Here is a 20,666-nt window from a genome sequence, read left to right on the forward strand (position 1 = left end):
AGGGTCTGACGGTATATTTTATTGATAAATCCGCGGTCACTGGTCCTCACATGTGAAAGTTCGACAGTATTACTTATTATTTGTATTGTTTATTGCTTAATACAGTGCAGACTGAACTCCTAATCAAATGACGGACACCAAAGAGACGGTTGTTGAGGGCGTCGAGGCGCTGACATTGAATGGTAAGCCCGATGGCGAGCCCGTGGAAACGGGCACCGATGCACAGGCCCAAGAAGGAGCAGCAGCAGCGGCGGCTGAAGATGTTGTGGATCCGTGGAATGTGGCGAGCAGCAACGATACGGGCGTGGACTACGATAAGCTAATAAGTAAGTGCCATCGAATCATCTATACAATACTCACACATCTTTAGCCTCCCTAATGATATGACATTGTTGATTGACACGTTGCAGAACGTTTTGGCTCCAGCAAAATCGATGATGAGGTTATTGCGCGCTTCGAGAAAATCACGGGAAAGCCGGCACACCATCTAATTAGGCGCGGCATGTTCTTCTCGCACCGTGATCTGCACACCATTCTGACGTTGAAAGAGCAGGGCAAGCCCTTCTATTTGTACACGGGTCGCGGTCCCAGCTCGGGTTCCCTGCACGTGGGCCACCTGATTCCCTTCATGATGACCAAGTGGCTGCAAGAGACGTTCGATGTGCCGCTGGTCATTCAGTTGACGGACGACGAGAAGACCTTGTGGAAAGACTTGAAAGTGGAGGACGCCATTAAGCTGGCCCGAGAGAATGCCAAGGATATTGTGGCCATGGGCTTTGATGTGAACAAGACATTTATATTCAACAACCTGGAGTTTATGGGGTAGGTCTACAAAGCATAGTATAGCTGATTCCAGCTCTTTTATTCATCTTCTCAATATTGTGTCCTCATAGAAAGTGTCCTGCCATGTACCAGAATATCATTCGCATCCAAAAGTGCGTCACCTTCAATCAGGTGAAGGGTATCTTCGGTTTTGGTGACTCAGATATCATTGGCAAGATCGGCTTCCCCGCCGCCCAGGCAGCGCCAGCGATCTCCAGCACCTTCCCCTTCCTCTTCGGCAACAAGAAGGTTCACTGCCTCATCCCATGCGCCATCGATCAGGACCCCTACTTCCGCATGACGCGCGACGTGGCTCCACGCCTGGGCTTCCCTAAGTGTGCGCTCATCCACTCCACCTTTTTCCCGGCCCTGCAGGGAGCCAAGACGAAGATGTCCGCCAGCGACCAGAACTCTGCTGTGTACCTGACCGATACGCCCAAGCAGATCAAGAACAAGATCAACAAGTATGCCTTTTCGGGTGGCCGCACAACGGTAGAGGAGCATCGGGAGCTAGGCGGCGTGCCAGAGATAGACGTGTCCTACCAGCTTCTGAAGTTCTTCCTCGAGGACGATGCAAAGCTGGAGGAGGTGCGCGTGGCCTACAGCAAGGGTGAGATGCTCACGGGAGAGATCAAGAAGCTGGCCGTGGAGGTGAGTAGACACTTGAATGTTGGCAAATCCAATTGCTAATCTTCTACTCCGTAGACCCTCACACCAATAGTGGAGCAGCATCAGGCGGCGCGCAAGCTTATTACCGATGAGGTGCTGGACAAATACTTTGAGCTGCGGCCCCTGAAATGCGGCAGCTAGAAACGCCCGAAGAGTTTGGTTGATATGCATTTGCTTGACGCGACGACGGCTGCCTGGTGCGCTTGGCTTGTCACAAATTACATAGTTCGGCCCATCCGACCCGATCCCTACTCCCATGTACATAACTGCAATGAATTGATCTATGCCACAGCTCAGAGCTAAGCTCGTGTTGCACCACTTAATATTGTACACTCGCTATTTATTTCAACTTTTTTACACACTGCAGCAAACAATAAACTTCAGTAAGCTTCGAATTACGAATGTAACCCACTTTTGGGGGCGGTCTACACCTTCCTGGCGGCCACTCGACACCACCACACACTCGCGGTTCTCGCTTGTCGTTAGGAGAACTGAACGCATTTATTTCCGATTCCCGGCAAGACCCCGAGCAGTCTCTGGCAATGCAGCTAAAATAACTTTCGGCTGTGCAAAAATGCAAGTAATTTCCTTGTTTTCGTAGAATGTGCAAGTAATACGAGATCTCGGTGGGCAAAATCCAACAGTGGTCGCTCCAATTAAATGGAATTTAGGGTAATAGAATGGTGAGTGGAGTGTCTGAATGCTAGAAAATAGACACACCCCCAAAATGTTATATAATCTTAGTAGAAGATCTGTGACTAACTATAGAATATAGGGTCTTATTACATTTGCACTTTCGGCGATTGAGAACAAGGTCATAAGTTAGTCTTCACTGTAGTTTTATGGATTAGTTTGAAATTGGTATTGGGCGAACATTTGAGAGCTGCCTGGCCAGAGGGTGTATATATAGAGGTGTATATTAATGCCTCTGGCTATGGCTATGGCTATGGCTATGGCTATGATATGGCTCTGGGATATGGATATGTATTTTTTTTCAATTAAGTCAAAACACTTGTGTTTACATGCGACAAAAATACAAATACATGGGGGAGTATACCTATGGCCAGGTGGGAGGGCGGGGGATGGGTAGGTGTTCGTACGATGTATATAGCGATCAAAGAAAAACTCAAACTGAAGTTGTGGCGACGATCTCGACGATCGCCTGGCGACGCTCCAAGCCACACAGACGACAAACGCAACTTCAGCTTGGCACACGCGCCTCGGCATCGATCTCGATCACCCTTCCCCGGTCACAATAGCAAGGAAATTAAGCGGCTTTGTTCCGCCCCGCCAGCAGGTACACGATCGGACGACGCAACGATCCTCGACGACAAGTTGCACTCGCCATTGTCTCGCAATTGATCTTATTGACACACGTACAAAAGATACCTCTTCATCATCTAAGCAGATGATGCTGGTTGCTGGAAGGGCCGCGACCACTGGACCTTAAGATGAATAGTCCACACGTCTCGGATTCAGTCGGTCCTCGATGGTGAGGCATTCATCAAGGAAAACTAGATTCCCCCGTCAACTGGCAAACTTCTAGTGCACTAAAAATAGTGTCCACCGGCAGGTAAGGCTACTGCACTGATTACCGAGCCATCGAGCCGCAGAGCGTCACAAGCACAAGAGGAAAGAGGAAAGAAGAAATTCCAGAGCCAGAGCCAGAGCGATCGCGTTCATTGCCGTCAGCGGACGTCGAAATCGGCTTAGGCGATGACTGATCAAATGCTGAGTGCAGCCTCCGGCCAGCCACCGCCACCTGCCCTGGTGGCCCTCCCCGTCTCAACGCCCGGGTCCTACCTCAACGGTGCACCCGAGGGCGATGTCGAGCCCGTGGAGCAGCCGGTGTTGTTGGAGCTCGGGGCCCCACAGTCGAGCCACATCCCCATCAGTCTCAACTACACGCTGTCCCCCGATGGTGGCGGTATGCTGGCCTATGCCACACATCAGCAGCCCCCGCATGGCTGCCTCCCCTATTCGCCCACCCTGATGAGCAGCTACGAGAAGGAATCCTCCGGAATGGGCATGATGCAGTCAACGATGGCTCATCCGCCCTACAGCATCATTCCGCAGCCGGTGTCGATGTGGCACGCCGGTCAGGTACCCGCCCCCCCTCTATCTAGCCATATGGAGACCAAGCCCAACGAGCTGGTTCCTCCGCCCATGTACATGACCTACGGTGGCGGGAGCATCGCCAGCAGCACCGAGGTGGAGATCTCAAAGGAGCACAATCCCGCCTGGCGGGAGAAGGCTCTGCAGATGGAGAAGGATTACAGGCGCACGGCCTGCGATCGGGAGCGCACCAGGATGCGGGACATGAACAGAGCCTTCGATCTGCTGCGCTCCAAGCTGCCCATCTCCAAGCCCAATGGCAAAAAGTACTCCAAAATCGAGAGCTTAAGGTGAGTAGCTTCCCTCCAGTTTGCTTCAGTCAATAATAATGGTGAACCCACCTCCCACTCCAGGATTGCCATCAACTATATCAATCACCTCCAGGCGATGCTGCGCGACAATTCGACGCAAAATGAAAGCGTCTGTTGCACTTGGAGCGGAGGCAGCAGTTCTCCTTACGATCAAGGCCACGACCAGTGGGGAGCGTAGGCGAAGAATCGTTGTGAAAAGTTTGCCAAAGAACCAAGTCTTGACCAGTGTCGCCAGCTTTGCTACATCCGTATTTCTGGAAACGACAAATCGATTTTAATAGGTGGGTAGACGTAGACCCACCCCGTCCTTATTAGTGTAATACATATCTATAATAAATAAAAGTTATTACTGTTAAGAACGTGTCTTTTGCGGCATCCCGAACAGCAGGAGATCTGCAGAGTGTAAACAAATCAAATCGCGCGCCATTGCACAGTGTCGCCATCTGGCAGTTGTGTAGTAAAAATGTAGAGTTGGAAAAATTCTGACAACTCGACAATTTTAAATTGAAAATTTTCCGTTCGAGATCACATTTGATTTATAAATTAAACAATTCCGGCACTCTTGTCTTTTTAGGCTATATATATTTAACTTTACTGTTTAACATTTGAATTTTGGTAATTTACATATTGATGAATAGTTTGATAGAGGGCTGACCTGACTGGCGAGTATGTTATCTGTTATATATATAAACCTAAAAAGTACAACAAACAAGGAAGATTTAACAAATTACTATGGAATTGTTGCTCATCCGCAACAGCATTTCAAAAATGATAATTAATACTTATTTATAGCTAAAGCCAACTGCAACGACTGCACACACTCACACACAATTTCTCCGCTGAATTTGATCTAGTTTTGACTGGAGTTGAAATTGGGTCGGCTTCACGCAACTCAAAAAAGGGACGAAATAACAAACAAGGTAATGTAAGCTCCACTTCGGACTCCGCTTAGTTGTCCTTCTTGATGCGGGTGGACGTCATGCGGTAGATGATCGAGTCCCTGCCGGGATCCATGGCGGCGATGGCGTAGCAAATGGCCAGCAGAGATAGGGCAAAGACGACCATGAACCAAAGAATGATGTTGAAGATGACTGGATAGTCGCTGCTGTAGTAGGTGGCCAAATTGAAGGGGTTCGACGCGTCGGCAGCCAAGGTATCACGCTTGGTGCGGCCGACACCTGTGTCCTTGTCAGTGGTCAGGACGAAGAGAACAGAATCGCTGGATTTCTGGGAAGCGGCCAACAGTCGGCTAATGGAGGCCGAGAGCAGCTTGTTGGCCTCGTCCAGAGCCACCGATTTCTCACCATGGGCCTTGGCAATGTCGTCGACCGACACGCGAAGAATCAGCACATTTGCGGGCTTCGTCATATCCGCCAGGTTCTCGGCAGCGCCGTCGAGGTAGCCGATCTCCTGGAGGAACTGCTTGTCGGCGTTGTGCAGAACTGGGCTCAGGTGCTTTGTTGGCTTGGCGGGGGTGACTTTGATGTTACCGAAGCACGACTTGAACGCTTGCACCTGTTGGGACATAAGGTATTACATAAATTATGCGCACGGGTGCTTGATCCTATTTAGGGGGAGCTACTTACACCCTCGTCGAACTGCCCGAAGTTGATGTCGCACACGGGCTCCTTGGTAGCCTCCAGCTCGGCAGCCAGGGCGTTAAGTGAAGCATCGGTGTTGGATTCGGTGAGCTGATAGGTCTTTGCATTACCTGCAGCGATAACGTGGCTGATACCCCGCACGTGCACACAGATCACGCCCTTGGCCAACTCGAAGGGATCGTTGATGATCATGCCGTTCCAGTTGGAGTCGCCAGCGACGGCGTTGCCCATGGAAGCGTACATGACATCGCCCACATATTGGCTATCCAGCGCATCGTTGCCTTTGAAGCTGATCGCCTTGGGGCTGTTCAGCACAGTCAGCTCGCCCGCAGCATGAACTGGACGAAAGAAAGGCGTGTAAATATAAAAGGTTTTCTTTTGTCTAAGAGAAGGGTTTTTATCACAGACTCTGCGCATGCAGTCTACACTCGTGAGACACTTTTACCTAAGTTGAGGAGTCACCACCCCCAACACGAATCAAAGTGTAGAGAACAAGTGGCGTTTTTGCACATTCCGAACTCTGTGCCTGGGCATAGCGCCATTAAGATTAATTAATATACTTACTGGCTGCAATAAACAGTGAGAATATCACGCAATTCTGCAACATCTTCAGTTTTTTGCTGGACTTTTTTCAATCATATGACGAACGACTTGCAAAGAAAAATCTACTTCCCTCCTCTTCACCTCTGACTATCATGTGATGAACAGGGTTGCGATATTGATTAAGAAAAATACAACCAGGGTCCACAGTCGATAACCGATAACGCTCACCAGCTGACAGAGCTGACACCCCAGATGCATATTTTCCCTCCATTTGAATGAATTGTATGAATTGTATTTGCATTGTTTTCAGTAAATATGTGGATAAGATATGAAATTTTAGCTTTGGGCGCGCAAACAGTCTATTTCCAAGCGCAGCTTTTGTATCTTCAGCAATGTCAGCGTCCTTTCTAGTTTCAGGTTTTCCGTTTCCGTCCTTAAAAACATGGCCTTGCTGTTGTACTGCTTTATCTCTGCCCTGGCTTTGTCGGCTTTCAGCAAAGCCAGGTTGTTTTTCGGTCTGTTCTCTCCAAAATTCGTGTCCGTACCATTGGCCGGGTCGTCTAGGCTTTGCTGCAAGAGATAGGGTTGGAAATATGATTGCCAATCGGACATGGAAAGCACCTCTTACTATCACTTCTTTGTATTCGTCAAGAAATTCAACGTATTCCCGACTTTCTGGCCCTGCAGTAATTTCAATTTCCATAGCTTCTTCCTCCTTTGAAGCATTCAAGTGGGGGCTATTCTGTTCGCTGTTCATAAGTTCAGATTTGACCGTGGTCGCCTGCTCCTTGCCATCTGTATCGTCATCGCACTCGTCCAAAAATTCTTGTATCTATAGTTTGTGGTCTATACTTTAGATCGAGTCGGTGGCGTCTTTCAGCTCTCGGTACTTGCCTTCACAATGATCTCCTTGCCCTCGTTCCCATGATCGATGCCGCCATCCGCGTCCTCGTGCGTAATCTTATGGATCTACAAAATGGAATGCATTCAATAATAATAATTCCTTTTACCAGCAATTAAATACGCACCTTGAGCACTGGACGGGCTCTCTCCATATTGATGGATTGTGTCTCCGATAGCGCTCTCTTTTGATCGCACGTTTGCCTGAAATGAATCCGTACATTACATTGGTATACATATACATATACACAAACAAAATTACCTATGTAACGAAAGTCTTGTTAGCGCTGTATTTTGAAGTTCCTTGTTGCAAAAAGTGCAGGTGGCCGTGTATTTTCCATTTTCACACTTCGCGGAAAAGCCGAACTTCTTATAAAAATCTTCTGACTTCTTTCGTGGCATTTTTATACGTACTGAAACAGCTCAAAACAAAATGGCACCATGTAGATAGATACTAACGCCACATACATATACACGAACGGCCACATTGCCAGGGTTGCAACGACGCTTTGTCGAGAGGAAATTTCATGTCAAAATACTCGTAATTTCTCGCAATGAAAGTCGCACGTATACGCGGTAGCTCCAAGGCATCTACATGGAAGCGGCTCGGATTCACGCCCGTTCCCGACCCCGCCACCAAGAAACAACGCGCACTTTGCCTGCACTGCCATAAGCCACAGGCAAACACCAGCATCGACAGGCTCGTCATCCACAGGTCAGTACAGCCGATCCTCTGAAGTACAGTCTCAGTATTCTGCAAAAAAAAAAATCTGTTTGCTTCCCTACAGAAAGTCGTGCAACAAATACAAGGTGGACCTAACCGAGGAGGTACGTAGACGCTTGTCCAAAGTGGCATTGCATTCAATTTCTTATGCTTGTATTTCATTCCCAGTTCAAAAACATAAGGGATCAGGAGGGGGGGAAGAGCGAAATCGAGCCGAAACCTGTTGGCGCCACATATACAACCTCAATTACTTTGGACAAATTGCTGGAAGACGATGATGTGCGGAACTCTGGTGCCGACCTGGAGGGGTACCTTACTCACATTGATGCACTTGCGGCCCCCCATGCTGACGCCAGTCGCTTGCAGAAGGAACTGATCAAGGCGGAAACCGAGTATCTGGAGACAAAATCGACCTATTTTAACAAATTGAACGAGATTGCTGAGCTGAAGCGCACCGTGACCATGCTGGAGGCGAAGAAAACCCAGTTAGAGATTGTGAAACTGAGAGCAGAGTGCGAGTAGTATTACTTCCGTTTATTCCGTTTTAGCCTATATTTAACACAATACAGTACACAATAAATACAATACAACACAGGAGTTTCGCTTCGGGGGCGAACAAGCGCTCTTCTTTGCCAATCGCGTTTTGAACACATTATTCTTACGTTTGGGGATCAAATTTTAAAAATATTGTTTTACTGTGCCATGTTGTAGGCGTGACTATTCAATATGACAAGCAATGACAGCGGTGGTACAACACTCGATCGCATTGCCAATTTGCCCGTCTACGTCGGATACGTGATCAATGTAGCTGCCATTATGCTATCACATCCCATAGACATAATCAGAGTGAACATACAGGCAAATGTGCTGCACTACGTCTCGTATTCGGATGTGGTCCATCTGATGTTCAAGCAGAAGAGGATTGCGGGCTTCTACTACGGCATTCGTGGTGCACTGCTGCGGTGTACGGTTCAGACAGGGACAACGTATGCATTGTACCACTGGCTGAAGGACAACGAGTACTTGCTGATGCTGGAGCCATACGACACCTCCACAGTGGCGGGCATAAGCGGATTAGGCGGCGGCCTGCTCTCAACGCCATTTGCCAAGGTGGCAATAGTGCGGCAGGCCGATCTAACCCGCCGTCCCTTCTTGCAGCGCAAGTAAACAAATTAACTCGAAAGCTTTGTGGGTGCTGTTCTTTTCAAGTTACTTTTATTGCAGTTATAGAGACCCCTGGAAGGCTCTCAAGTGCATGTATGGTAAGGGTGGAATGTCCTTCCTCTTCAGTGGATGCGAGCTGCATGCTTTCACCACCGGAGCGGTGGCAGCGCTCTACGCACCTGTACACGATTGGGTAACATACACGGACTATCTTATATCCATAGTCGCATTAATTTGAATGCCCCTCACAAAAGGTGTCGGATATGCTTTTGAAACTCCACAGAATTCGTGATGAGGATTGGGTCATCGATCTGATGGCAATGACGATAACGAGCAGCATCATATCATTAATCCTGACGCCAGTAGAAGCGGTAAAAACGGTGGTCATGAATTCTTGCTACAAGAAGTTCCCCTCGAAGACGCATCTCTGCCTCAAAATCATTCAGTTGCACGGCTACAGAGGATTCTTTCTGGGTCTGCGGCCGGCTCTGATTGCGATACTGCCACATGCGATCATAGCAACACTCACTTATCCATTAATTGCCGATTATTTCATCAGTTAAATTTTCGTTTTTATTTAGAAATGGTTTGTTGTAGGGACTTCAATGCCTTCACATACTCCTCCAGGTCGCTGGGTAGCTGATGGAGCGAGCAGTTCTTAAGCTGGAAGCTGAATATTTCTGTAAAGCGCTGCACCAGCTGCGCAAAGGGATGTCATTCGTTGGCCTTTTGCACGGATAAAGATCAAGCTCACCTTCTGAACTGTCGGTGCCATCTTATGGGTCACCATGCACTCTAGGAGCACAGCCACGAATTTTGTGTAGAACTCGGGCAAATGAACATGCAGAGCCTGAAGTGGAATGGGCAGGATGCAGACCAGATAGCAGCGCTGCATCTGGCCGAGTAGCTCTGCGCAAACCTCAGGGCCTTGCAGCAGTTTCTCCGACTCCAAGACGAGCATTTGCAGAATGCTCTTGGCCCAACGATAACTGGTGCTAGAGTTGATCGAGGAGCACACTTCCTGGCAGGCATCCAGTTGATCCGCTCGTGTAAGATCCGTGGCCAGAGCGGCTTCGATCTCGCCTCGATTGATGGTGAAGTAGTAGCCAAGACGTGTTATAAACTGAAGCAGGCATATGGAGTTGTTGGCTTTTGATGACATTGTCACATTTTGAAGGAGCCGGTCCAGCATATCATCGCATTGGTTCCACTGTGGGGGATAAACCACTCTGTAAATAATATTCAACTATTTTGTGAGGACAGCCCCCCACCGTAAAGGCATTCAGATCAATGAAGTGATCCAGACAGAGGTACAGACAATTCCATATGGCAGTCACAGCTTCAATCGAGTCCATGCTGAAGGCATCTCTAAGCGCATGATCATAGATCACGCTGTGGATATTCAATTCCTGAATGTCCTTAAGGTCCTGCAAGTTAAACAATTAACGATCTATGGTTCTTAGAGAACAAGCATCATGCCTACGCCGTGCTTCAGCATTATTGAAAAGATCTGCACACCGAGTTGCTTATAGACAAAGTCGTAGCACTCTCGCACATTGAGTCCGACCGACAAGCTGAAGGCCAGCATCTGGGTGGTCATTTTGTCGTCCTTCGTATAACGGAGCTGCAATTATGAGCCCAACATTTTAAATAAATCAATCATGAGTACTTTTCTAACTACCACCTCTAGATATCTGGCAAAGCCATGCACGGCGCCAAGCTGTCGCTTCCAACAGTTCTTTTGCAGCTTTTTCTCGTAGTTTTTGAGTATGTGCGCGTCCATTGATTCTCCCCACGTATCCGAGAGTTTCCTTCCCAATGTATTGGCATTTCGCAGCAAGTTACCACTCCCATCATTAAGTTGGTAAACGGTAGGAGCAGCTGTCAGCTCGCAAAGAAGCATCACAATTTGAACCCTCAGCTAAAGGGAAACAGACTGTAACTAATAGAATAAATCGCGAGGAGATCCACCCACCTCTTCGTGTCCAGCATTATTGGTCTTCTGAAGGAATTCCTGCACCAGATCGTAGAATTTCGGCAATTCGTTAGCTAGCAAGACATGATAACTTGCAAATTGCGACGGAGCCAGCTGAACGTTGTCCAGATCTTCTTTCAGCTCCGGTAGCATGTAGAACTGCACGACATCACACATGTGAGCCACCAAGGCCTCAGTTGTGTCACAGGTCATGGTAAAACAAAAAAAAAACACACAAATGGTTTGTTTATATCCACAATTTAAGCCGGCAATAAACGATAACAAATCAATTGCGTTCGTTGGTGCAACCCTATCCCAACATACATTTTTGTCGCAATGCGGTCACACTGTCCGATAAGCCAGATATCGATAATCTCCGTTTTTCGCAGTGTCAGGTTCCCGGCTTTTTTAATTTCCAGAAATTTCGGACAAACAACAAGCAAAAAGTTATTTTTCCATAGCTTGAAACCTATCTGTTGCAACCTACCTGCGCACCTATTCGGTTAACTGTTGATTGCTGTCATACTGGCTCCTGGCGTCCGATCTACCGTATTTTCCACGTCCTACACGAGCGTTCCCTCTACTAACATTGAAATGGCTCCAAAAAAGCTAAATGGGTTCATGACTTTCGTCAAAGAATGGCAGGCGAATAACCCAGTGGCTCGTGGATTAAGCAATTCTGAGGCGGTGGCTAAGTGTGATCCTATATGGAAAAGCATGGGCGACCGGGAACGCGGTCCGTATAAGAAGGCTAAGAATGCAAACGTTCTGGAGAGAACAGCAAAGAAAGAGCGTCTTAACTGTCTGGGCGGTTCCGTCGCAGAAATGGAAATTGAGAAAAACGAGGCCATAAGTGCTGAGCTTCAAATGAAGCGAAAGATCGAACGCATTATTTTGACAGCAAAAAATTCTATGGGTAAGTTAGGTACTCTGTTCTGAACGAGAGCCAGTTGCCATTAACAAAACTCGTCGCTGATTTTTGCTTGCAGAGTTGGAGAATGAGGAATTTGTGTTTGTTAGCTTCAATTATTTTACCAAGGCCTTGACTGGTGATCTTTACGTGCCCGCTGAGTTTTCCGCCTGCCGCTACTCTCTGAAGGGAGGCATAAGCTCTAATTACAGTACCATGATTAATCCGGGTGAGTGTTGATGTAAGACTGATGCGTTGGACCTAGTCGTAACCAAAATTTATTCTCAGGCCACATCATCTACGGACAAAGTAGAGATGCGCAGGATCACTCCAAGACTACCCACAAGTTGCCCTTGCCACCGCAGGCCTTTGGCGAGACCAACATGGGAAAACTATATATTGATATCTTCAATTGGTTATCCGTCCGCAATGAAGAAAAATTGGACCAAGATCCGGTTATTGTCTACACGACCCCAGAGCTAATGCCGGTGGTAAAGTCTTGCTTCCGTTATCTGGCATCCGAGGCCGAAATAGACGAAGATGAGCGAAAGATTATGGTGTTTGATATCTACCATTTGTTCTACACCTTAAAGAAGAGTGTATTGGACGTGGCTGGCGTTACGAACGATCGGATTAATTTCCATGTGACGAACAACTTTTTTGTCAAAGACTTTTTTGAATATACTGAAGGGATTGCGTGCGATGTAAGTTTAAATTTTAAGATATTTCTAGTTTTTATCAATTGCTAACCATCAAATTGTATTTCTAGTACCATGAAAAAATCGATCGCTCGAAATATTGTACCAACAGTATGGTCAAGCGTTGGGGATTCACCTTTAGCGACTATATGTGTGCAGACCTGGCCATTCCACTCCAGCCTGGGAAGCACATTCCCCTTAAGGTCAAGCCAAACTACACTATTACTCCTGCGTCCTCTTCGACAAACTTTGATGAGATTTCGCTTGATTCCTACTACTCAGCGCCACCGCGAATCCAGAAGGAGATGGGATCGCGTGACTTATCACCGAGTAGCAGCCATCAGTCCGTATCAAGGGCCTACGTGCCCAGAGACCACAGTGTCTACGGAGGGACCCTTGATAGCGATGAGGAATTCCCTAGCCTAGGTGGCCGCCGCCGACAGCTCCCTGACATGAGTCATTTCAATATGGGAGCTGGAAAAAACTTTGCGCGCTAATTTGTACGCGTGTTACATTGTTATTAATACATTCTTGAACACGATAGCAGGAAGCAATCAAAATTTCCTTCTGTGAAGGAATTACCATTTAATTGTATTTCAATTAAGTACACTAAGCTACAATAACGAAATAATGATTTGATTATTTAATGTACTAATAATAGGTGAAGGGCTTAATCGTAGTCAAATCTTAAACCAGAACCACGTACATGCTGCTCGCTCCAAGCATCAAAACGCTCGGACATCTCCTCATTCATATGATGGCGCCAGTCGCCAATATTCCCAAAGCGACGAACCACGGCGGGAACGGTAATCATGTGCTCGTGTTTGATGAAGAGTACATTCTAATCGTTGCTGCGCTTCCAAAAGGGCAACACATGCTTCCAGTGTAATAATAAGAGTGAACATCCAGGCAAATGTGCTGCACTACGTCTCGTATTCGGATGTGGTCTTCTACTACGGCATTCGTGGTGCACTGCTGCGGTGTACGGTTCAGACCGGGACAAAGTATGCATTGTACTGGCTGAAGGACAACGAGTACTTGCTGATACTGGAGCCATACGACACCTCCACAGTGGCGGGCATAAGCGGATTAGGCGGCGGCCTGCTCTCAACGCCATTTGCCAAGGTGGCAATAGTGCGGCAGGCCGATCTAACCCGCCGTCCCTTCTTGCAGCGCAAGTAAACAAATTAACTCGAAAGCTTTGTGGGTGCTGTTCATTTCAAGTTACTTTTATTGCAGTTATAGAGACCCCTGGAAGGCTCTCAAGTGCATGTATGGTAAGGGTGGAATGTCCTTCCTCTTCAGTGGATGCGAGCTGCATGCTTTCACCACCGGAGCGGTGGCAGCGCTCTACGCACCTGTACACGATTGGGTAACATACACGGACTATCTTTTATCCATAGTCGCATTAATTTGAATGCCCCTCACAAAAGGTGTCGGATATGCTTTTGAAACTCCACAGAATTCGTGATGAGGATTGGGTCATCGATCTGATGGCAATGACGATAACGAGCAGCATCATATCATTAATCCTGACGCCAGTAGAAGCGGTAAAAACGGTGGTCATGAATTCTTGCTACAAGAAGTTCCCCTCGAAGACGCATCTCTGCCTCAAAATCATTTAGTTGCACGGCTACAGAGGATTCTTTCTGGGTCTGCGGCCGGCTCTGATTGCGATACTGCCACATGCGATCATAGCAACACTCACTTATCCATTAATTGCCGATTATTTCATCAGTTAAATTTTCGTTTTTATTTAGAAATGGTTTGTTGTAGGGACTTCAATGCCTTCACATACTCCTCCAGGTCGCTGGGTAGCTGATGGAGCGAGCAGTTCTTAAGCTGGAAGCTGAATATTTCTGTAAAGCGCTGCACCAGCTGCGCAAAGGGATGTCATTCGTTGGCCTTTTGCACGGATAAAGATCAAGCTCACCTTCTGAACTGTCGGTGCCATCTTATGGGTCACCATGCACTCTAGGAGCACAGCCACGAATTTTGTGTAGAACTCGGGCAAATGAACATGCAGAGCCTGAAGTGGAATGGGCAGGATGCAGACCAGATAGCAGCGCTGCATCTGGCCGAGTAGCTCTGCGCAAACCTCAGGGCCTTGCAGCAGTTTCTCCGACTCCAAGACGAGCATTTGCAGAATGCTCTTGGCCCAACGATAACTGGTGCTAGAGTTGATCGAGGAGCACACTTCCTGGCAGGCATCCAGTTGATCCGCTCGTTAAGATCCGTGGCCAGAGCGGCTTCGATCTCGCCTCGATTGATGGTGAAGTAGTAGCCAAGACGTGTTATAAACTGAAGCAGGCATATGGAGTTGTTGGCTTTTGATGACATTGTCACATTTTGAAGGAGCCGGTCCAGCATATCATCGCATTGGTTCCACTGTGGGGGATAAACCACTCTGTAAATAATATTCAACTATTTTGTGAGGACAGCCCCCCACCGTAAAGGCATTCAGATCAATGAAGTGATCCAGACAGAGGTACAGACAATTCCATATGGCAGTCACAGCTTCAATCGAGTCCATGCTGAAGGCATCTCTAAGCGCATGATCATAGATCACGCTGTGGATATTCAATTCCTGAATGTCCTTAAGGTCCTGCAAGTTAAACAATTAACGATCTATGGTTCTTAGAGAACAAGCATCATGCCTACGCCGTGCTTCAGCATTATTGAAAAGATCTGCACACCGAGTTGCTTATAGACAAAGTCGTAGCACTCTCGCACATTGAGTCCGACCGACAAGCTGAAGGCCAGCATCTGGGTGGTCATTTTGTCGTCCTTCGTATAACGGAGCTGCAATTATGAGCCCAACATTTTAAATAAATCAATCATGAGTACTTTTCTAACTACCACCTCTAGATATCTGGCAAAGCCATGCACGGCGCCAAGCTGTCGCTTCCAACAGTTCTTTTGCAGCTTTTTCTCGTAGTTTTTGAGTATGTGCGCGTCCATTGATTCTCCCCACGTATCCGAGAGTTTCCTTCCCAATGTATTGGCATTTCGCAGCAAGTTACCACTCCCATCATTAAGTTGGTAAACGGTAGGAGCAGCTGTCAGCTCGCAAAGAAGCATCACAATTTGAACCCTCAGCTAAAGGGAAACAGACTGTAACTAATAGAATAAATCGCGAGGAGATCCACCCACCTCTTCGTGTCCAGCATTATTGGTCTTCTGAAGGAATTCCTGCACCAGATCGTAGAATTTCGGCAATTCGTTAGCTAGCAAGACATGATAACTTGCAAATTGCGACGGAGCCAGCTGAACGTTGTCCAGATCTTCTTTCAGCTCCGGTAGCATGTAGAACTGCACGACATCACACATGTGAGCCACCAAGGCCTCAGTTGTGTCACAGGTCATGGTAAAACAAAAAAAAAACACACAAATGGTTTGTTTATATCCACAATTTAAGCCGGCAATAAACGATAACAAATCAATTGCGTTCGTTGGTGCAACCCTATCCCAACATACATTTTTGTCGCAATGCGGTCACACTGTCCGATAAGCCAGATATCGATAATCTCCGTTTTTCGCAGTGTCAGGTTCCCGGCTTTTTTAATTTCCAGAAATTTCGGACAAACAACAAGCAAAAAGTTATTTTTCCATAGCTTGAAACCTATCTGTTGCAACCTACCTGCGCACCTATTCGGTTAACTGTTGATTGCTGTCATACTGGCTCCTGGCGTCCGATCTACCGTATTTTCCACGTCCTACACGAGCGTTCCCTCTACTAACATTGAAATGGCTCCAAAAAAGCTAAATGGGTTCATGACTTTCGTCAAAGAATGGCAGGCGAATAACCCAGTGGCTCGTGGATTAAGCAATTCTGAGGCGGTGGCTAAGTGTGATCCTATATGGAAAAGCATGGGCGACCGGGAACGCGGTCCGTATAAGAAGGCTAAGAATGCAAACGTTCTGGAGAGAACAGCAAAGAAAGAGCGTCTTAACTGTCTGGGCGGTTCCGTCGCAGAAATGGAAATTGAGAAAAACGAGGCCATAAGTGCTGAGCTTCAAATGAAGCGAAAGATCGAACGCATTATTTTGACAGCAAAAAATTCTATGGGTAAGTTAGGTACTCTGTTCTGAACGAGAGCCAGTTGCCATTAACAAAACTCGTCGCTGATTTTTGCTTGCAGAGTTGGAGAATGAGGAATTTGTGTTTGTTAGCTTCAATTATTTTACCAAGGCCTTGACTGGTGATCTTTACGTGCCCGCTGAGTTTTCCGCCTGCCGCTACTCTCTGAAGGGAGGCATAAGCTCTAATTACAGTACCATGATTAATCCGGGTGAGTGTTGATGTAAGACTGATGCGTTGGACCTAGTCGTAACCAAAATTTATTCTCAGGCCACATCATCTACGGACAAAGTAGAGATGCGCAGGATCACTCCAAGACTACCCACAAGTTGCCCTTGCCACCGCAGGCCTTTGGCGAGACCAACATGGGAAAACTATATATTGATATCTTCAATTGGTTATCCGTCCGCAATGAAGAAAAATTGGACCAAGATCCGGTTATTGTCTACACGACCCCAGAGCTAATGCCGGTGGTAAAGTCTTGCTTCCGTTATCTGGCATCCGAGGCCGAAATAGACGAAGATGAGCGAAAGATTATGGTGTTTGATATCTACCATTTGTTCTACACCTTAAAGAAGAGTGTATTGGACGTGGCTGGCGTTACGAACGATCGGATTAATTTCCATGTGACGAACAACTTTTTTGTCAAAGACTTTTTTGAATATACTGAAGGGATTGCGTGCGATGTAAGTTTAAATTTTAAGATATTTCTAGTTTTTATCAATTGCTAACCATCAAATTGTATTTCTAGTACCATGAAAAAATCGATCGCTCGAAATATTGTACCAACAGTATGGTCAAGCGTTGGGGATTCACCTTTAGCGACTACATGTGTGCAGACCTGGCCATTCCACTCCAGCCTGGGAAGCACATTCCCCTTAAGGTCAAGCCAAACTACACTATTACTCCTGCGTCCTCTTCGACAAACTTTGATGAGATTTCGCTTGATTCCTACTACTCAGCGCCACCGCGAATCCAGAAGGAGATGGGATCGCGTGACTTATCACCGAGTAGCAGCCATCAGTCCGTATCAAGGGCCTACGTGCCCAGAGACCACAGTGTCTACGGAGGGACCCTTGATAGCGATGAGGAATTCCCTAGCCTAGGTGGCCGCCGCCGACAGCTCCCTGACATGAGTCATTTCAATATGGGAGCTGGAAAAAACTTTGCGCGCTAATTTGTACGCGTGTTACATTGTTATTAATACATTCTTGAACACGATAGCAGGAAGCAATCAAAATTTCCTTCTGTGAAGGAATTACCATTTAATTGTATTTCAATTAAGTACACTAAGCTACAATAACGAAATAATGATTTGATTATTTAATGTACTAATAATAGGTGAAGGGCTTAATCGTAGTCAAATCTTAAACCAGAACCACGTACATGCTGCTCGCTCCAAGCATCAAAACGCTCGGACATCTCCTCATTCATATGATGGCGCCAGTCGCCAATATTCCCAAAGCGACGAACCACGGCGGGAACGGTAATCATGTGCTCGTGTTTGATGAAGAGTACATTCTAATCGTTGCTGCGCTTCCAAAAGGGCAACACATGCTTCCAGTGTAATAATAAGAGTGAACATCCAGGCAAATGTGCTGCACTACGTCTCGTATTCGGATGTGGTCTTCTACTACGGCATTCGTGGTGCACTGCTGCGGTGTACGGTTCAGACCGGGACAAAGTATGCATTGTACTGGCTGAAGGACAACGAGTACTTGCTGATACTGGAGCCATACGACACCTCCACAGTGGCGGGCATAAGCGGATTAGGCGGCGGCCTGCTCTCAACGCCATTTGCCAAGGTGGCAATAGTGCGGCAGGCCGATCTAACCCGCCGTCCCTTCTTGCAGCGCAAGTAAACAAATTAACTCGAAAGCTTTGTGGGTGCTGTTCATTTCAAGTTACTTTTATTGCAGTTATAGAGACCCCTGGAAGGCTCTCAAGTGCATGTATGGTAAGGGTGGAATGTCCTTCCTCTTCAGTGGATGCGAGCTGCATGCTTTCACCACCGGAGCGGTGGCAGCGCTCTACGCACCTGTACACGATTGGGTAACATACACGGACTATCTTTTATCCATAGTCGCATTAATTTGAATGCCCCTCACAAAAGGTGTCGGATATGCTTTTGAAACTCCACAGAATTCGTGATGAGGATTGGGTCATCGATCTGATGGCAATGACGATAACGAGCAGCATCATATCATTAATCCTGACGCCAGTAGAAGCGGTAAAAACGGTGGTCATGAATTCTTGCTACAAGAAGTTCCCCTCGAAGACGCATCTCTGCCTCAAAATCATTTAGTTGCACGGCTACAGAGGATTCTTTCTGGGTCTGCGGCCGGCTCTGATTGCGATACTGCCACATGCGATCATAGCAACACTCACTTATCCATTAATTGCCGATTATTTCATCAGTTAAATTTTCGTTTTTATTTAGAAATGGTTTGTTGTAGGGACTTCAATGCCTTCACATACTCCTCCAGGTCGCTGGGTAGCTGATGGAGCGAGCAGTTCTTAAGCTGGAAGCTGAATATTTCTGTAAAGCGCTGCACCAGCTGCGCAAAGGGATGTCATTCGTTGGCCTTTTGCACGGATAAAGATCAAGCTCACCTTCTGAACTGTCGGTGCCATCTTATGGGTCACCATGCACTCTAGGAGCACAGCCACGAATTTTGTGTAGAACTCGGGCAAATGAACATGCAGAGCCTGAAGTGGAATGGGCAGGATGCAGACCAGATAGCAGCGCTGCATCTGGCCGAGTAGCTCTGCGCAAACCTCAGGGCCTTGCAGCAGTTTCTCCGACTCCAAGACGAGCATTTGCAGAATGCTCTTGGCCCAACGATAACTGGTGCTAGAGTTGATCGAGGAGCACACTTCGTGGCAGGCATCCAGTTGATCCGCTCGTGTAAGATCCGTGGCCAGAGCGGCTTCGATCTCGCCTCGATTGATGGTGAAGTAGTAGCCAAGACGTGTTATAAACTGAAGCAGGCATATGGAGTTGTTGGCTTTTGATGACATTGTCACATTTTGAAGGAGCCGGTCCAGCATATCATCGCATTGGTTCCACTGTGGGGGATAAACCACTCTGTAAATAATATTCAACTATTTTGTGAGGACAGCCCCCCACCGTAAAGGCATTCAGATCAATGAAGTGATCCAGACAGAGGTACAGACAATTCCATATGGCAGTCACAGCTTCAATCGAGTCCATGCTGAAGGCATCTCTAAGCGCATGATCATAGATCACGCTGTGGATATTCAATTCCTGAATGTCCTTAAGGTCCTGCAAGTTAAACAATTAACGATCTATGGTTCTTAGAGAACAAGCATCATGCCTACGCCGTGCTTCAGCATTATTGAAAAGATCTGCACACCGAGTTGCTTATAGACAAAGTCGTAGCACTCTCGCACATTGAGTCCGACCGACAAGCTGAAGGCCAGCATCTGGGTGGTCATTTTGTCGTCCTTCGTATAACGGAGCTGCAATTATGAGCCCAACATTTTAAATAAATCAATCATGAGTACTTTTCTAACTACCACCTCTAGATATCTGGCAAAGCCATGCACGGCGCCAAGCTGTCGCTTCCAACAGTTCTTTTGCAGCTTTTTCTCGTAGTTTTTGAGTATGTGCGCGTCCATTGATTCTCCCCACGTATCCGAGAGTTTCCTTCCCAATGTATTGGCATTTCGCAGCAAGTTACCACTCCCATCATTAAGTTGGTAAACGGTAGGAGCAGCTGTCAGCTCGCAAAGAAGCATCACAATTTGAACCCTCAGCTAAAGGGAAACAGACTGTAACTAATAGAATAAATCGCGAGGAGATCCACCCACCTCTTCGTGTCCAGCATTATTGGTCTTCTGAAGGAATTCCTGCACCAGATCGTAGAATTTCGGCAATTCGTTAGCTAGCAAGACATGATAACTTGCAAATTGCGACGGAGCCAGCTGAACGTTGTCCAGATCTTCTTTCAGCTCCGGTAGCATGTAGAACTGCACGACATCACACATGTGAGCCACCAAGGCCTCAGTTGTGTCACAGGTCATGGTAAAACAAAAAAAAACACACAAATGGTTTGTTTATATCCACAATTTAAGCCGGCAATAAACGATAACAAATCAATTGCGTTCGTTGGTGCAACCCTATCCCAAC

The 20,666-nt window shown here is 47.0% G+C and overlaps 12 protein-coding genes and 1 pseudogene across 14 annotated transcripts; 8 read left to right on the forward strand and 5 right to left on the reverse strand.

Annotated features, from left to right (window-relative positions):
- The first annotated feature begins 17 nt into the window (after window positions 1–17).
- TrpRS (Tryptophanyl-tRNA synthetase) lies at window positions 18–1,893 on the forward strand. The gene is made up of 4 exons (XM_001357524.5): window positions 18–326; window positions 411–822; window positions 894–1,473; window positions 1,528–1,893. Exons 1-4 carry the CDS (start codon window positions 128–130, stop codon window positions 1,630–1,632), a joined length of 1,296 nt encoding a protein of 431 aa, XP_001357561.1. The 5' UTR covers window positions 18–127; the 3' UTR covers window positions 1,633–1,893.
- A 750-nt stretch (window positions 1,894–2,643) lies between these two features.
- sage (salivary gland-expressed bHLH) lies at window positions 2,644–4,655 on the forward strand. Its single transcript, XM_001357523.4, has 3 exons — window positions 2,644–2,788; window positions 2,900–3,896; window positions 3,960–4,655. Exons 2-3 carry the CDS (start codon window positions 3,208–3,210, stop codon window positions 4,093–4,095), a joined length of 825 nt encoding a protein of 274 aa, XP_001357560.1. The 5' UTR covers window positions 2,644–2,788; window positions 2,900–3,207; the 3' UTR covers window positions 4,096–4,655.
- On the reverse strand, window positions 4,480–6,239 carry ATP6AP2 (ATPase H(+)-transporting accessory protein 2). The gene is made up of 3 exons (XM_001357522.5): window positions 6,083–6,239; window positions 5,504–5,856; window positions 4,480–5,432 (listed from the first exon to the last, which is right to left on the reverse strand). The coding sequence occupies exons 1-3, from the start codon at window positions 6,123–6,125 to the stop codon at window positions 4,866–4,868; spliced, it is 963 nt and encodes a 320-aa protein (XP_001357559.1). The 5' UTR covers window positions 6,126–6,239; the 3' UTR covers window positions 4,480–4,865.
- Window positions 6,240–6,331: 92 nt separating this feature from the next.
- On the reverse strand, window positions 6,332–7,394 carry Ibf1 (Insulator binding factor 1). 3 transcript variants are annotated; one of them, XM_001357521.4, is made up of 5 exons: window positions 7,224–7,394; window positions 7,090–7,165; window positions 6,956–7,030; window positions 6,690–6,893; window positions 6,332–6,631 (listed from the first exon to the last, which is right to left on the reverse strand). In XM_001357521.4, exons 1-5 carry the CDS (start codon window positions 7,361–7,363, stop codon window positions 6,398–6,400), a joined length of 729 nt encoding a protein of 242 aa, XP_001357558.3. In that variant the 5' UTR covers window positions 7,364–7,394; the 3' UTR covers window positions 6,332–6,397. The 3 variants fall into 3 exon arrangements, with proteins under 3 accessions (XP_001357558.3, XP_033232620.1, XP_033232622.1); XM_033376729.1 differs by lacking the exon at window positions 6,690–6,893; XM_033376731.1 differs by lacking the exon at window positions 6,332–6,631 and having other exon boundaries at window positions 6,805–6,907.
- Window positions 7,395–7,476: 82 nt separating this feature from the next.
- Window positions 7,477–8,282, forward strand: Ibf2 (Insulator binding factor 2). The gene is made up of 3 exons (XM_001357520.5): window positions 7,477–7,676; window positions 7,750–7,789; window positions 7,854–8,282. The coding sequence occupies exons 1-3, from the start codon at window positions 7,516–7,518 to the stop codon at window positions 8,205–8,207; spliced, it is 555 nt and encodes a 184-aa protein (XP_001357557.2). The 5' UTR covers window positions 7,477–7,515; the 3' UTR covers window positions 8,208–8,282.
- Window positions 8,283–8,385: 103 nt separating this feature from the next.
- On the forward strand, window positions 8,386–9,433 carry LOC4800358 (mitochondrial RNA-splicing protein MRS4). The gene is made up of 3 exons (XM_033376719.1): window positions 8,386–8,848; window positions 8,910–9,042; window positions 9,104–9,433. Exons 1-3 carry the CDS (start codon window positions 8,412–8,414, stop codon window positions 9,410–9,412), a joined length of 879 nt encoding a protein of 292 aa, XP_033232610.1. The 5' UTR covers window positions 8,386–8,411; the 3' UTR covers window positions 9,413–9,433.
- On the reverse strand, window positions 9,385–11,138 carry LOC4800359 (uncharacterized). Its single transcript, XM_001357518.4, has 6 exons — window positions 10,825–11,138; window positions 10,534–10,770; window positions 10,333–10,473; window positions 10,121–10,276; window positions 9,604–10,059; window positions 9,385–9,548 (listed from the first exon to the last, which is right to left on the reverse strand). The coding sequence occupies exons 1-6, from the start codon at window positions 11,035–11,037 to the stop codon at window positions 9,423–9,425; spliced, it is 1,329 nt and encodes a 442-aa protein (XP_001357555.4). The 5' UTR covers window positions 11,038–11,138; the 3' UTR covers window positions 9,385–9,422.
- Window positions 11,139–11,173: 35 nt separating this feature from the next.
- On the forward strand, window positions 11,174–13,074 carry LOC6896659 (protein maelstrom 2). Its single transcript, XM_002136839.4, has 4 exons — window positions 11,174–11,740; window positions 11,814–11,963; window positions 12,023–12,438; window positions 12,504–13,074. The coding sequence occupies exons 1-4, from the start codon at window positions 11,419–11,421 to the stop codon at window positions 12,927–12,929; spliced, it is 1,314 nt and encodes a 437-aa protein (XP_002136875.3). The 5' UTR covers window positions 11,174–11,418; the 3' UTR covers window positions 12,930–13,074.
- Window positions 13,075–13,189: 115 nt separating this feature from the next.
- LOC26533960 (uncharacterized) lies at window positions 13,190–14,057 on the forward strand. The gene is made up of 4 exons (XM_015183485.2): window positions 13,190–13,266; window positions 13,329–13,610; window positions 13,672–13,804; window positions 13,866–14,057. Exons 1-4 carry the CDS (start codon window positions 13,190–13,192, stop codon window positions 14,055–14,057), a joined length of 684 nt encoding a protein of 227 aa, XP_015038971.2.
- A 104-nt stretch (window positions 14,058–14,161) lies between these two features.
- LOC6896658 (uncharacterized) lies at window positions 14,162–15,901 on the reverse strand (annotated as a pseudogene).
- A 33-nt stretch (window positions 15,902–15,934) lies between these two features.
- Window positions 15,935–17,835, forward strand: LOC117183288 (protein maelstrom 2). Its single transcript, XM_033376686.1, has 4 exons — window positions 15,935–16,501; window positions 16,575–16,724; window positions 16,784–17,199; window positions 17,265–17,835. Exons 1-4 carry the CDS (start codon window positions 16,180–16,182, stop codon window positions 17,688–17,690), a joined length of 1,314 nt encoding a protein of 437 aa, XP_033232577.1. The 5' UTR covers window positions 15,935–16,179; the 3' UTR covers window positions 17,691–17,835.
- A 115-nt stretch (window positions 17,836–17,950) lies between these two features.
- LOC117183368 (uncharacterized) lies at window positions 17,951–18,818 on the forward strand. The gene is made up of 4 exons (XM_033377102.1): window positions 17,951–18,027; window positions 18,090–18,371; window positions 18,433–18,565; window positions 18,627–18,818. Exons 1-4 carry the CDS (start codon window positions 17,951–17,953, stop codon window positions 18,816–18,818), a joined length of 684 nt encoding a protein of 227 aa, XP_033232993.1.
- Window positions 18,819–18,922: 104 nt separating this feature from the next.
- Window positions 18,923–20,643, reverse strand: LOC117183283 (uncharacterized). Its single transcript, XM_033376679.1, has 6 exons — window positions 20,348–20,643; window positions 20,057–20,293; window positions 19,856–19,996; window positions 19,644–19,799; window positions 19,127–19,582; window positions 18,923–19,071 (listed from the first exon to the last, which is right to left on the reverse strand). The coding sequence occupies exons 1-6, from the start codon at window positions 20,558–20,560 to the stop codon at window positions 18,946–18,948; spliced, it is 1,329 nt and encodes a 442-aa protein (XP_033232570.1). The 5' UTR covers window positions 20,561–20,643; the 3' UTR covers window positions 18,923–18,945.
- Window positions 20,644–20,666: the final 23 nt, after the last annotated feature.

This window comes from Drosophila pseudoobscura, chromosome 2, assembly GCF_009870125.1.
Source record: "Drosophila pseudoobscura strain MV-25-SWS-2005 chromosome 2, UCI_Dpse_MV25, whole genome shotgun sequence".
In the NCBI taxonomy this organism is placed as follows: domain Eukaryota; kingdom Metazoa; phylum Arthropoda; class Insecta; order Diptera; family Drosophilidae; genus Drosophila; species Drosophila pseudoobscura.

What these genes read in the sequence shown, in the direction of transcription:
- LOC6896659 (XM_002136839.4), top strand. Translation starts at nt 11,419, where the DNA reads ATGGCTCCAAAAAAGCTAAATGGGTTCATGACTTTCGTCAAAGAATGG. An exon ending in CAGTACCATGATTAATCCGG is followed by an intron (nt 11,964 to 12,022) that starts GTGAGTGTTGAT and finishes ATTTATTCTCAG; the next exon opens with GCCACATCATCTACGGACAA. An exon ending in CTGAAGGGATTGCGTGCGAT is followed by an intron (nt 12,439 to 12,503) that starts GTAAGTTTAAAT and finishes TTGTATTTCTAG; the next exon opens with TACCATGAAAAAATCGATCG.
- sage (XM_001357523.4), top strand. Translation starts at nt 3,208, where the DNA reads ATGACTGATCAAATGCTGAGTGCAGCCTCCGGCCAGCCACCGCCACCT. An exon ending in TCCAAAATCGAGAGCTTAAG is followed by an intron (nt 3,897 to 3,959) that starts GTGAGTAGCTTC and finishes CTCCCACTCCAG; the next exon opens with GATTGCCATCAACTATATCA.
- LOC117183288 (XM_033376686.1), top strand. Translation starts at nt 16,180, where the DNA reads ATGGCTCCAAAAAAGCTAAATGGGTTCATGACTTTCGTCAAAGAATGG. An exon ending in GACAGCAAAAAATTCTATGG is followed by an intron (nt 16,502 to 16,574) that starts GTAAGTTAGGTA and finishes TTTTGCTTGCAG; the next exon opens with AGTTGGAGAATGAGGAATTT. An exon ending in CTGAAGGGATTGCGTGCGAT is followed by an intron (nt 17,200 to 17,264) that starts GTAAGTTTAAAT and finishes TTGTATTTCTAG; the next exon opens with TACCATGAAAAAATCGATCG.
- LOC117183283 (XM_033376679.1), bottom strand. Translation starts at nt 20,560, where the DNA reads ATGACCTGTGACACAACTGAGGCCTTGGTGGCTCACATGTGTGATGTC. An exon ending in TTGATCTGAATGCCTTTACG is followed by an intron (nt 19,583 to 19,643) that starts GTGGGGGGCTGT and finishes TATCCCCCACAG; the next exon opens with TGGAACCAATGCGATGATAT. An exon ending in TGGCACCGACAGTTCAGAAG is followed by an intron (nt 19,072 to 19,126) that starts GTGAGCTTGATC and finishes CCCTTTGCGCAG; the next exon opens with CTGGTGCAGCGCTTTACAGA.
- LOC117183368 (XM_033377102.1), top strand. Translation starts at nt 17,951, where the DNA reads ATGGCGCCAGTCGCCAATATTCCCAAAGCGACGAACCACGGCGGGAAC. An exon ending in GTGCTCGTGTTTGATGAAGA is followed by an intron (nt 18,028 to 18,089) that starts GTACATTCTAAT and finishes TGTAATAATAAG; the next exon opens with AGTGAACATCCAGGCAAATG. An exon ending in CGTCCCTTCTTGCAGCGCAA is followed by an intron (nt 18,372 to 18,432) that starts GTAAACAAATTA and finishes CTTTTATTGCAG; the next exon opens with TTATAGAGACCCCTGGAAGG.
- ATP6AP2 (XM_001357522.5), bottom strand. Translation starts at nt 6,125, where the DNA reads ATGTTGCAGAATTGCGTGATATTCTCACTGTTTATTGCAGCCA. An exon ending in CTCACTGTTTATTGCAGCCA is followed by an intron (nt 5,857 to 6,082) that starts GTAAGTATATTA and finishes TCTTTCGTCCAG; the next exon opens with TTCATGCTGCGGGCGAGCTG. An exon ending in TCGGGCAGTTCGACGAGGGT is followed by an intron (nt 5,433 to 5,503) that starts GTAAGTAGCTCC and finishes ATGTCCCAACAG; the next exon opens with GTGCAAGCGTTCAAGTCGTG.
- LOC26533960 (XM_015183485.2), top strand. Translation starts at nt 13,190, where the DNA reads ATGGCGCCAGTCGCCAATATTCCCAAAGCGACGAACCACGGCGGGAAC. An exon ending in GTGCTCGTGTTTGATGAAGA is followed by an intron (nt 13,267 to 13,328) that starts GTACATTCTAAT and finishes TGTAATAATAAG; the next exon opens with AGTGAACATCCAGGCAAATG. An exon ending in CGTCCCTTCTTGCAGCGCAA is followed by an intron (nt 13,611 to 13,671) that starts GTAAACAAATTA and finishes CTTTTATTGCAG; the next exon opens with TTATAGAGACCCCTGGAAGG.
- Ibf1 (XM_001357521.4), bottom strand. Translation starts at nt 7,363, where the DNA reads ATGCCACGAAAGAAGTCAGAAGATTTTTATAAGAAGTTCGGCTTTTCC. An exon ending in GAGCCCGTCCAGTGCTCAAG is followed by an intron (nt 7,031 to 7,089) that starts GTGCGTATTTAA and finishes TCCATTTTGTAG; the next exon opens with ATCCATAAGATTACGCACGA. An exon ending in GCAAGGAGATCATTGTGAAG is followed by an intron (nt 6,894 to 6,955) that starts GCAAGTACCGAG and finishes CACAAACTATAG; the next exon opens with ATACAAGAATTTTTGGACGA.
- LOC4800358 (XM_033376719.1), top strand. Translation starts at nt 8,412, where the DNA reads ATGACAAGCAATGACAGCGGTGGTACAACACTCGATCGCATTGCCAAT. An exon ending in CGTCCCTTCTTGCAGCGCAA is followed by an intron (nt 8,849 to 8,909) that starts GTAAACAAATTA and finishes CTTTTATTGCAG; the next exon opens with TTATAGAGACCCCTGGAAGG. An exon ending in ACGCACCTGTACACGATTGG is followed by an intron (nt 9,043 to 9,103) that starts GTAACATACACG and finishes CCCTCACAAAAG; the next exon opens with GTGTCGGATATGCTTTTGAA.
- LOC4800359 (XM_001357518.4), bottom strand. Translation starts at nt 11,037, where the DNA reads ATGACCTGTGACACAACTGAGGCCTTGGTGGCTCACATGTGTGATGTC. An exon ending in TTGATCTGAATGCCTTTACG is followed by an intron (nt 10,060 to 10,120) that starts GTGGGGGGCTGT and finishes TATCCCCCACAG; the next exon opens with TGGAACCAATGCGATGATAT. An exon ending in TGGCACCGACAGTTCAGAAG is followed by an intron (nt 9,549 to 9,603) that starts GTGAGCTTGATC and finishes CCCTTTGCGCAG; the next exon opens with CTGGTGCAGCGCTTTACAGA.
- Ibf2 (XM_001357520.5), top strand. Translation starts at nt 7,516, where the DNA reads ATGAAAGTCGCACGTATACGCGGTAGCTCCAAGGCATCTACATGGAAG. An exon ending in GACAGGCTCGTCATCCACAG is followed by an intron (nt 7,677 to 7,749) that starts GTCAGTACAGCC and finishes GCTTCCCTACAG; the next exon opens with AAAGTCGTGCAACAAATACA. An exon ending in AGGTGGACCTAACCGAGGAG is followed by an intron (nt 7,790 to 7,853) that starts GTACGTAGACGC and finishes TTTCATTCCCAG; the next exon opens with TTCAAAAACATAAGGGATCA.
- TrpRS (XM_001357524.5), top strand. Translation starts at nt 128, where the DNA reads ATGACGGACACCAAAGAGACGGTTGTTGAGGGCGTCGAGGCGCTGACA. An exon ending in AACAACCTGGAGTTTATGGG is followed by an intron (nt 823 to 893) that starts GTAGGTCTACAA and finishes GTGTCCTCATAG; the next exon opens with AAAGTGTCCTGCCATGTACC. An exon ending in TCAAGAAGCTGGCCGTGGAG is followed by an intron (nt 1,474 to 1,527) that starts GTGAGTAGACAC and finishes TCTACTCCGTAG; the next exon opens with ACCCTCACACCAATAGTGGA.